Source organism: Pecten maximus, chromosome 9, assembly GCF_902652985.1.
Source record: "Pecten maximus chromosome 9, xPecMax1.1, whole genome shotgun sequence".
Classification (NCBI taxonomy): domain Eukaryota; kingdom Metazoa; phylum Mollusca; class Bivalvia; order Pectinida; family Pectinidae; genus Pecten; species Pecten maximus.
This window is the reverse complement of record NC_047023.1, coordinates 36,441,239-36,453,556: the sequence shown is the minus strand read 5'-3', so window position 1 is coordinate 36,453,556 and position 12,318 is coordinate 36,441,239. Positions and strand designations below refer to the sequence as shown.

At 37.0% G+C, this 12,318-nt stretch overlaps 1 protein-coding gene across 1 annotated transcript; it reads left to right on the top strand.

Moving 5' to 3' along the window:
* Positions 1-8,763: 8,763 nt before the first annotated feature.
* On the top strand, positions 8,764-11,604 carry LOC117334785 (universal stress protein Sll1388-like). Its single transcript, XM_033894587.1, has 4 exons — positions 8,764-8,942; positions 9,769-9,852; positions 10,219-10,331; positions 10,669-11,604. Exons 1-4 carry the CDS (start codon positions 8,876-8,878, stop codon positions 10,864-10,866), a joined length of 462 nt encoding a protein of 153 aa, XP_033750478.1. The 5' UTR covers positions 8,764-8,875; the 3' UTR covers positions 10,867-11,604.
* The last annotated feature ends 714 nt before the right edge of the window (positions 11,605-12,318 follow it).

Here is a 12,318-nt window from a genome sequence, read left to right as displayed (position 1 = left end):
ACGCTCGTTTATCTTTATCTTTATCCAACACTAAAAATTATACACCATTTTAAAAAAAATCCCCAATCACTTTATATGAGGTACATATGTGTGTATCTCCAATTTGTCGTGTGTATTATATATTTGTACTTCTATATTTTGTTGGTGTTTTGACCCCGTTTTATAGAGATTGAGTTAGAATCACGGTTTCGTTGTTTTGTCGGTATATGTTTTTCTGACCTTCTGTTCCAGCTAGCTATATAGGTTTGCTTTGTATGTATTGTACATGATAAAACAAAACATATTGGCTAAATTAAATCATTGATCATTGAGTAATAAGTGTAGTTACTTTTGGCAGCGTTCCAGAAATAATAATCAATAGAAGTATCAATAGTTTGGCTCATCTTTCCTAACTTCCCTTTTTTCAATTATTCTGAATGAAAGAAACAGATTATGATTAAGATTTAGTTTCATTGTTTGACATTGTAATAGGATGGTCGAGTGGTACAGTGGTAACACACTTGCCTATCACATAGGCGGTCAGGGTTCGATTTCCTGTTCGGACATGAAAATGTCAATTACCAGACAATGTTGTCATAGTATAATCACATGACAAAGAGATTGTCATAGTATGATGACAGGACAAAGGGATTGTCATAGTGTGATCACAGGACAAAGGGAATTGTCATAATATGATCACAGGACAAAGGGATTGTCATAGTATGATCATACATGTCCAGGACGAAGGGGATTGTAATAGTTAAATCATAGAACAAAGAAGAATTCCATAGTATGAGCAAAGCACAAAGGGGAATGTCATAGGGTGATTGCAGGCCAAAGGGAACTACCCTAGTATGATCACTTGGAAAAGGGAATAAGGCGTTTAATTTTCTCTAGAAGACGATTCGTATTTCCAGATGATGCATCGCTGTGTTGATTTCTATGCACATGTTATCCCACACAGTAGTTGATAATAGTTATTAGCAGTTTCTAAAAACCTATCTACTAACGGGTCAAGGTCAAATGCTAGTACCGCCCACATCTCACCTGGTTGGTTCGGTCCAAATTGCGTAATTAGGATGGCGATATTAAAGTATTTTTTTAAGTCAGCATTAAACATATATCGGTAGCATGATAAACGGGATTTTATATCTGATTTATAACATCCACATTTTCACTTTAACCCACCAATGTTTTGGCCAATGCTGATCTTAATATTTCGATCCGTTCAGTGTATATGATACGAAATTAAAACTCATCATTGGTGTCCTCTATATAAAACTCATCATTGGTGTCCTCTATATAAAACTCATCATTGGTGTCCTCTATATATAAAACTCATCATTGGTGTACTCTATATATAAAACTCATCATTGGTGTACTCTATATATAAAACTCATCATTGGTGTCCTCTATATATAAAATTCATCATTGGTGCCCTCTATATATAAACCTCATCATTGGTGTCCTCTATATATAAAACTCATCATTGGTGTCCTGTATATATCCTGAGTGTCTAAAACACGAGTTGGTTTCTGACGTGCCCTACCCTTGATCTAATTCCAGTACACTGTACATTGTATCCTATGATAGATAGAACACTCCCGGATGGTTCAGCCACCACATTGGATGTGGGTGTACCTACAGATATACGTGTAATAAGCCTTGTTATCACGGCATGCGTAAAGTTTTATTCAAGTTGTCTTCCGAGGCCCCCGGGTCTATTATCATAGGGTAAGATATCGCCTGGCAGATTTTTAATGTCATGTTCTAACTAGGATCTATATCTGTTCAATGCATGGTAAAAAGGCTATTTGCAACATTGTCTTTTGTAATATTAAATATTTGTTATACCTTGTGCCCAATCTTATTTGCTTTCATTTATGGACATATGGCAATACAAATAATATCTATATTTACATCAGAAAGTCTGTAAAACTTATATATCAAATTGATATATGATTACCTGATTTTTTCTCTATCAATGTATAACAAGGCTTGATCTAATTAAACTATTGCTATTATCATTATCTCTATTATATAGATTATAGTTTTGTCTTTATCTTAATGTATAGAAAACTTCGATGTCCAGTCTGACTTATCTGTCAGCTTTTGATCCCGAGTAAAGCTGGGTAGGTACATTATGTATACATGAACAGTCGATAGTATTTATCAGTAGGTATGTCGGTGTCCGTTAATGTTTACCTGGCGAACTACTTCTTCTTACCTTTACTTACAATATCGTACATCAACTAATGTTTACCTGGCGAACTATTTCTTCTTACCTTTACTTACAATATCGTACATCAACTAATGCTTACCTGGCGAACTATTTCTTCTTACATTTACTTACAATATCGTACATATAACAATGTATGTCGTTGTCCGTTAATGTTTACCTGACAAACTATCTTCTTCTTACCTTTACTTACAATATCGTACAAAGAACAATGTATGTTGGTGTCAGTTATGATTTATTAACTAATGTTTACCTGACAAACTATTTTCTTCTTACCTTTACTTACAGGGGCCGCGGTGGCCGAGTGCTTAAGGTGTCCCGACACTTTATCACTAGCCCTCCACCTCTGGGTTGCGAGTTCGAAACCTACGTGGGGCAGTTGCCAGGTACTGACCGTAGGCCGGCGGGTTTTCTCCGGGTACTCCGGCTTTCCTCCACCTCCAAAACCTGGCACGTCCTTAAATGACCCTGGCTGTTAACAGGACGTTAAACAAAAACAAACCAAACCAATTACCTTTACTTACAATATCGTGCATACAACAATGTATGTCGGTGTCAGTTATGATTTATTAACTATTATTTACCTGACAAACAATCATCTCCTTACCTTTATGTTACAATATCGTACATATAACAATGTATGTCGGTGTCAGTTATGATTTATTAACTATTATTTACCCGACAAACTATCATCTCCTTACCTTTATGTTACAATATCGTACATACAACAATGTATGTCGGTGTCAGTTATGATTTATTAACTATTATTTACCTGACAAACTATCATCTCCTTACCTTTATGTTACAATATCGTACATATAACAATGTACGTTGAAAGCAGAAAAAGACATTTAAAAAATAACTGTATGAATGTTAAAGGAAACACTTGTAAGTTTGAAATGCTTTAATTTCGAGGGGAATATTTATTCTATTAGTAAGTATATAATAAAATAATTGTATTAAGATTGTCAGGCACTTAAATAAGTACAGATGTGAATGTTATGAAATTTCCAGAATTATGAATATATTATTCATAAAAATGTTATATAAATGATAACATATTTTTTAAATTATGAATCAGATTATGCTCCTACAGAAGGAAAAGAAATTCATTCTGTCGAGAACTTCTCTGAACATGACATCACAGATGTATTGCGAACACAGAATGATAACGCCACTGATATTCAATTTGTACAATATAAGTATAATGATTCGTTAGGGCGAGTTCTCTCATGGTACAGCTATCAATTACACAGCAAAAGGGGATGTTTTGATATCTAATCACGCCACCTCGGTACACTATATTTTTAGGACGTACGTATAAGAGTGCAGCAATTAATCGTGCATTAAATATGTACCAATAGAGATATGCTCTTAATCTGAATGCTCCAAAATCAACTTTTTGAAGGCCACCATCTTTGAAATTAAAGATGAAAATGAAAAAATGATTTGCCTTTGTGTTTTGCATTTATGTCAATCCCAGATATAGAATCAGTTATTGAAAGGGTGTTAAGGCAGTTTGATAACAATTCTAAAATCATGATATAATCATTTGTGGTAGAAGTAACTTGACAAAACATAACATACTATGATTATCACTAATCAAGTGATTAAGCTAAACACCTTTTGAAAAAACTTGGCCCTGCTGTCTGGATACATTTTGATTTCGGGCTTGGTTTAGATATATCTGCAACATCTCTCGCGTTAAATGGTGTTTACAATTCTTACTCGTTGGGCTAACATGTTATCAATGAAATGTTATTGATAAATCCTTACATTGCGTTATCAAAGGTAATCAAAACTGGCCACCATATCACAAGCTATCACGGTTAACTTTAGTTTATTGACAACACTTGTATACATATTGCTCTAGGTAAATCTCAGAAATACGTCGCCTGGAACAATAAAGATTACATAAAATATTTGACCTCAAAGTCTTATAAACACGATGAAGATGTATGTACACCATTATGTAAAAATATGTATTCGGGTGTCTTTGCTCATTTACATTCATTGTAGACCAAGTCATCATCCCTGAAAATCGACAAAAGAATTATTTTATCCTGAAGTAACTGGAAGCTTTGTGAAAATCATAATCATCTAACTGATTGACGGTATGTGTAATCAGGGGCGGCGTGCAAAGCGTTGCTGAAACTTAGGTTAATATGATGTTTAAAAAGAGACAATGACGTAATACCTTTATACAGCTGTTGCTATCGCTACTCAACCGTCATCGTCATCAGCCAGGTCCATCCATCGTCGAGGGTTTCAACCCCTGTCCTGGAATTCTCCACTGATGGTGAGGCAGCAGGGGTGATCAGTCCCTACTCTCCGACGGTTGGCTTTCCAGCTTTCTTCTCCACGCCGCATCCACAGCGATCGTGATACCCGCTCCGCTTCCTGCCCCAACTCTCAGACTGCAGTTTTCCATACCCCTCCAGCATGATTGAGTCCGGGAATCCTCTGCAGCCTACTTCCACAGGACAGTTCCACGCCTGCCAGCCTTCTCTGCCAGGCTCCTCCGTCAGCTCTTTATACTTGTACTTCTTCCTTTCATGTACTGATTCATACCTCGTCTAACATCGGACAGTCAGTTCCACCATCACTCGTTTTTTTCTTGCTGGGTGATAACAACACTATGTCTGGTCGCAGTGTTGTCTCCAGGATCTCTGGGGAAACCAATTTCCTTCCGCGAAGATCCACTCACATCTCCCAGTCTTCTGAACCTCCAAGAATCCCAAGGATGGTGTTCCTTGCTGTTCCCAATGGTGTCTGTCCCTCTCTGTGAAATCGGATGAATGTTGGTCCCTTCTGTGTTCCACGCCATTTTCTCTTTTCCGTCTCCAGTATGTTAGCTAGTTGCCCTTACACCGGGTCATGTCTCCACCTGTATCGGCGTTGTGCCAATGCCACCTCACAGGAGGAGAGGAAATGCTCCATGCTTCCTGGTTTTCCACATTGATGACACGTAGACTCCTCCACCAATCCACATCATTAAAGAGATTTGTCGGTGTTGGAAGCACATCACAGCCCTGAGAATGAACTGTAGCTGCCATGGTGTTCCTCTCTTCGGTGTCCCATCTAGTCCATGAGCTTTGATAGACAATCTCCAATGCTTTCCCCTTCCTTGCCTGTCTGTTTTTCTTGCTGCCTGATCTCTCCCTGTACTTGTTTTCTCCTCTCTGCTGCAGCATCCGTCCATCTCGGCGATTGCCCTCTGCCTATTCCTCGCCTTCAACTACACACTGTCCCCACAATGGCATTTTGCCCGAGTCTGCGTTCTGTCTCTGATTACTGGCTGGCCACTTTTTTTCGGTCGATTACCAGCAACTCGTGTCAAATATTCTGGTCTATTGCATAGACACCCATGATATGTTTGTATAATGATATTATACAGTAATGACCTTTATATGGAATGTTTCATTGTTGAATGGGGCTAACATATTGAGTATCATATAGACATGCGCAGAAATAACAAATACTCTTGATATGTATTCACATTGTATTACATACCATACAGGTAACAGGTACGTCCTCGGGACCCAAACACTTGGGTCATTATGAGCTTAACAAATTATGAATCAAGGGAAACAACTCTTACTACTTTCTGTTCCAATACGCTAATTATTCGAAGGTAGGTCGATCGCGAAAATTACCCCCACGCGTATAGTTTAGTTTACCTATCGTAATCGCGAAAATAACCCCCGCGTAAACAACCACGTTTACAGTACCCATTCATTAGGGGAAGTATTTGTATGCACAGATGATGATATTAGTCAAAATTATTCACTTGACAACACATGCTTAGAGACCAACACAACCATGCAGGATTAAATTGTTCCTTTCAGACAAACTGTTCGCAAAATTGCGTAATTGTCCCATGTACACCTTTACGTACTAAAGCAAGTCATCCTTTTCGGTTTTAAGATGCGAAATGGCTGGGAAAGACATTAACAATATTGCATCAAATCACCGTGATATTGTATGTGTACACCTTGTTACCAGGGGACGCCTAATGTCTGAATGGGACGGAAATATTGAAACGCTTCGTTTGTCAAAACAAGGTAAATGAAATTATATCAGTAGCATACATTTAATGTGTTAAGGAAACATTCATTCCAGATACTATCCTTTTGTGGTCCTTTCTCTTGGGAGACATTGGACATGATATATCGAGGGTGAACAAAATAACTCACCAGAGCAAGGACTAGACATTGTTTATTTTTCTGAACAAAATATTGTTTTATTAAAACTCCTGTCGGGCACTATCGAATTCATTTGGTTAAAATTATTAAAGTTCGACATTTTCATGACTGCTTTCATGGCTGATTTTGCTGCTTCCTTCCTGTTGGAAACATCCTTTTATAAAGAATACTATTCATTTCTTCCTTATTTCGAATGTGAAAGATGAAAGGTGCCATTCGGTCACCAACTAGCAAATATCTAATTACTAATATACCCATATAATTCAGTATAATAAATATTGATATGAAAACAGAAACGGAAAAGCACAAAGGGCGAGAGAAAAGGTAAAAGAATGAGATATGATAGTGTTCCGTTTGCATTAGTTGGGCACATCTTGGTTTTCAAATCAGAGACTAGTACCTGACGGAATAACATTGTTTGTTTACCTGTTATTTTAATGATACTATCGCATTAAAAACTACAAACAAACAAAATGTCATCATACGCATGTTCGCGTCGATAGGAACACATTTATATACGATATAGATTACTTTTTAGACAATCACAAAAGCATCTAGATCGTGACAAAAGGCTCTCCATGTCACTCCTTATTGGAGAAACACAATTAAAAATCATTTGAAACTAATCCAAAGCTTTGTAGAAGTAATCAGTTAATTTCCACACGTCTACGTTTTGATGTACTCACCCAACTTTTAAAATGCCTCCCACGAGGTTACAGGTAAAAGACCAAAGCCACACCACCTCTGCAAACATAAGTACTTTTTGCGTCATGGCTTCAAGAAGCTAAACTCTCCCCAAAACATTTGACAACCGTTTCAGACATTAGTAGCATATTCCTAAGGTGGACTGTCGATTGATTAAACATTGTCTACTTCAAACTTTATATCGCATTTGCTTTTGAGTAGTCATTTTCGAGGGGATGGTTTTGAGAAGTCATTTTCGAGGAGATGGTTTGGAGAAGTCATTTTCGAGGAGGTTGTTTGGAGAAGTCATTTTCTAGGAGATGGTTTGGACAATTGTGGCTTTTCAGTTCTGTCATTAGACGAAATACACTCAACCTTGATGGGAAAATCTACATCTTCAGTGAACTATAAATAGTGAAACATACGTAAATAAGTAAACTCCTGCAATGCCGACAGTATATACAGAAGGTTTATTTCATTTCGTTATCCACTGTAACATTCTTGTAGATGTTAAGCAGACAAGCTCAAAACAAGCCGTGCTATTTACTATACGGTATTCATAGCGAGACTGTTACATAACCCGGATGTTGACTATGAATATAAAAAAGGATCCGGAACCGGGCTATTACATCCATCAGTAAGTAGTGGCACTGTAAATGACAACAAGTATCGGTATGTGCTGTTTTATGAACAAAATACAAGTTGTCTATTTCACACGACGATCTGTGAGTATTTTCACATACATGACTTTACATCAACAAGAGATTACGCAATATACATTATACACAACCGTGTAACTGAAATGTTTCGCATTATGTTAATGGTATTCTTGTTGATTTTGTCACCTTAACGGTGTCGTGTATGGGTAAGATATGGAATACCAGCAACAGGTGTTAATGTATTACTGGCATATAAAATGTATGCAAACGAGTTGTGTATAGATATAACATAAAGGCATTTATAAGACACGTATTTGTTTCATTGGCACATTGTCTTTATGTAGAAAATGATCGACGCCCTTTTAAGCAGCAATGGGTCGTTTTTCTCACAACAATATCCGTCGTACGTGTACGTGTATCTGCAAGTCAAATTTGCATACCAATAGGTTAGCCCCTGCTGTTTTTGCCTATAAAGAAACATCGCATTTATGAACACGTGCATGGGCGTGACATGAGGCTTTTTGTATTTTGATCATACTTTCCAATATGATTTGTTTCAAAAACAGCAAAAATAACATCGCAGCCTAACTGAGCCTAAGGACAGGTAACCTAGTCAATCGCTCGATGTTTCTATAGGCAACAGGTGTGAATTTATTACCAGTATATATTTTAGATTGAATACAAATGAGAAGTTTTATCAGATGTACGTACTTCAATACATACCGGATCGATCGCCTTTCATTTCAGACCACGTGACGACATCGTCATCATCTATTGGTATAAATCTCCAAATGCAGAAAATAATATTGAAAGTTTGTTCAATTACATATAACAGGTCCATGTGTTTTGCATATTAATTCATATTTGAGTACAGTTAAAAGTTAATGACATTTTTATTTTTGTTTTTTTTTTCACTTTTGACGGTTGAGTTAAAATGCCTCACTGTCCTGCGGAGAGACCGTATCGCCTTAATAATCGCCTCACATATGTACAACTAGGTTTCAGTCTGTGTTCTATCACGGGTACATTCCGGCGTTGGCCTCTTGTCCAAAGATCACTAGTGACACAACTTGCACTTACAACACTGGTCAGTCCGACACGAGATCAAGATGTCCGATGAACGTACCATACTGATTGCTATGGACGGCAGCGAGCATGCTGACCACGCCTTTACCTGTAAGTGTTGCTCCATGATGGTATAAATGTGTATGAATGTCTGAGGACATGATTTTCAATATTTGTGTAATTTTAGTAAAGTCGACGTATTGTTATCAAGTTTTAACAAATCTAGGTCACGGACTTTAGGAGATAGGACTGGTCCGTGGGCATTGCTGTCCCGATAAATAATAATAAAATCAATACTAGATCTGAGTGTGTAGTAGTATACTAATACTGGTAATGTCTTTTACAATTATATTTTATTTAAATTAGAGCAGGGATATCGAAGTAGATACTTTAGGAGTTTTTTTAATGAAACGTGAAATTATTCTCTCTTTTTTTAAATCCAGTCTTTGTTCCTGAGTTATTAGTCGGATTTTTAGCTAAATGAAATATTTTAGTTAGATGATAGTTATTGAGCATGAGCAGTACAACGTTTCAAGGTACATATGCATTGTATACAGTATAATGTATCCTGTTAAATGAAAGTGATTGGGTAATATGATCATAGTGTAAAATATACAAAAATATTCATGGCAATCTTATTCCCTGGCTTAAACGTACATTTTAACACACTATTACCGATCGGAGTAAACAGATTTCAGTGATCTTATCAAGGTTGAACCAAGTTTTTTTAATAAGCGGCAAATCCCGGTTTGATTTGTGGGATGTTTAATTAGAATAAATCCAAAATGCAAGGTTTCGATGGCATTAGCAGAAGCGTCCTCAATAACGGCTTTAGTAGGTCTGACCATCTGTAGCACAGGTGTCTCCCTTAAATTGACAAATTACTGGACAAAAAAAAGAATGATTGTATTTTTATTTTTATTTATTTATTTTACAGATTACAAAGATAACCTGTACAAGGAAAAAGATGCACTGATCATCGTCTACTGTGCTGAATATAAATCATTAAATAATCCGCAGGGTGAGTATGACAATAAACCCTATCATCATAGTGTGAGTATGACAATAAACCCTATCATCATAGTGTGAGTATGACAATAAACCCTATCATCATAGTGTGAGTAAGAAAAAAAAACTATCATCATACATGTACTAACGAATACTACACCGGGAAACCTCTACTTCTGTATCAAATACACAAAACCACTGTAATACATCCATTATAAGTATTTCATTAACCCTCTTATTTAGTGAGCGATAACTATTATGAATCATACAAAGATACTTACTACTGCACAGAACAGGATAACTATTTCTGGTAAAGAGTAATAGAGTTGTTTCCCTTGTATTGGTGTTGAGGCTACTATTTCACACTATTCCATTACAGCCGTCACCATGGTGTCGATCGATCCTGCCCTTGTCACCAACCTCTTGATGGAAGAAGAGAAAGAAATAAATAAGATAGCCGCAAAGTTCGAGGCACTGGTTAAAGATCACCAGGTAAAGTTATAAATAGGGAAGTTCGAAAACCCCGGTATTTACCAAAGTTTAACGCTTTCCTCAATGGTAAGCAATCTATCAAAGTATCACAACTGCACCTGTGTCCCAGTTGGCTTATACAAAGTGTTTGAGACAGAACTTACTTTTAAAAAATAAGCAAATGGATGTCTTGGTCATTTATAAGCTTAACTTCTATGGAAATTTAGCACTAATTTCCAAGCGTATTTTGTGGACATGACTTTTGCATGTAATAAGATGCTTAGATGATATAAAAAATAAATACTTTTTTAATACTTAAGACATTGATAAGAGGTTAAATGTTTTATTCTGCTTGCAGATGAAGGGGAAGTTAATTCGCGTAGGCGGAGAGCCGGGACCAGGAATATGTAAAGTTGCACTCGAGCAAAACGCCGACTTTATAATAACCGGAAGTAGGGGGCTTGGCAAGGTTCGGCGCACTTTTCTAGGAAGTGTTAGCGATTACGTGGTGCATCACGCGCACGTACCGGTGCTTGTGTGTCGAAACAAGTCATAGCAACCTCAAGTGTTGCTGATAGACGCATTCAACAAATGGATAACAAGCATTTATGTATACTATTGTAGTGTGGGTACATATCATTAGAGGTGAAACGGTACCTCGCGGTGTAGTTGAATCGTTATATTTTTCTTCTGGTTCGGAACACGGTATAGTAACTCCAAACTCCGGTGAGTGGGCAATTTTATGCTTGGTGACATTGCTATTTCATCACGCGCTGGAGGTTATCCCAAGTGCTATATCAAAGCAAGTTTCTGATTGGCCTACTACTAGTATATAAATGATACCCAATTGCAAGCATTCTTACATTAAGCCTGTGTTGTGATGGGGAATATGGAATCGGACGAAATTATTTTGAAGGATCCTTTGGCTTCCTACCATGTGTGGAAATAGTGTTGAAGGCGTACCGTTTTACCCCTAATTATTACCCTATTACTAGTCGACTTTGTACAGTTATATAAACTTATGTAGTTGTATCAGTTTCCTATTAGCATGACAATGGATAGCCTTGCATGTATGAGTTTCCGCACTGTGTCACGTTCTATATCCATCAGTGTTTCTGGTTCAGGTGTTGATATGATAACAATACAATTATTTGTTTCGATTTTATAACCTTATATCTTTAGGCATTTTAAAATCAATGTAATTTTAAAACGTTCGACCATCTTTGGTCTACACTGTATGTGATACACAGTTCAATAAAAAGACCAACGCATTTAACTAACTGTATTATAATAATTGTATCAGTGTTCACCAATTTTTTAAAGCCACAACTCATCGAAATAAGGGTTTCATATACGCTACAGGTTACAGAAACCATACCGAATGTATCAAGCTGACAAAATCCAGATAACACAGTCTGTATGATATTCACCTAGACAATGTAAACAAGACTATATAATATTTTAATTCAAAATGTTGTATAAACACGTCAGCTATAATGTCGAACCATTACTACACATTAAATGTCTCACAGGCAGGTTCATCTACAATGTCACATAGCCGCGTCAAGTTATAGGTCCATTAGAAACGTCAGTTAGTGTCAGAGAGACCCGTCAAAATAAAGGTCCATTAGAAACGTCGGTTAGTGTCAGAGAGACCGTCAAAATAAAGGAACAACAGAAACATCAGTTAGTGTCAGAGAGACCGTCAAAATAAAGGTCCATTAGAAACATCAGTTAGTGTCAGAGAGACCGTCAAAATAAAGGAACAACAGAAACATCAGTTAGTGTCAGAGAGACCGTCAAAATAAAGGTCCATTAGAAACGTCAGTTAGTGTCACAAAGACGCGTCAAAAATAAAGGTCCAACACTTACGTCTGTAAGTGACACATAGCCGCGTCAAAATAAAGGTCCAACAGAAACGTCAGTGACAGTATCATAGAGACGCGTCAAACAGAAATGTCATCTAAGATGTCACAGAGACGCGTCTACCTAAAGGTCCACAGAAATG

Bases quoted from the DNA above. Each gene is read 5' to 3' on its own strand.
- LOC117334785 (XM_033894587.1), top strand. From the start codon at position 8,876: ATGTCCGATGAACGTACCATACTGATTGCTATGGACGGCAGCGAGCAT. The intron at 8,943-9,768 runs GTAAGTGTTGCT...TTTATTTTACAG, and splicing joins TGCTGACCACGCCTTTACCT to ATTACAAAGATAACCTGTAC. The intron at 9,853-10,218 runs GTGAGTATGACA...ATTCCATTACAG, and splicing joins ATCATTAAATAATCCGCAGG to CCGTCACCATGGTGTCGATC.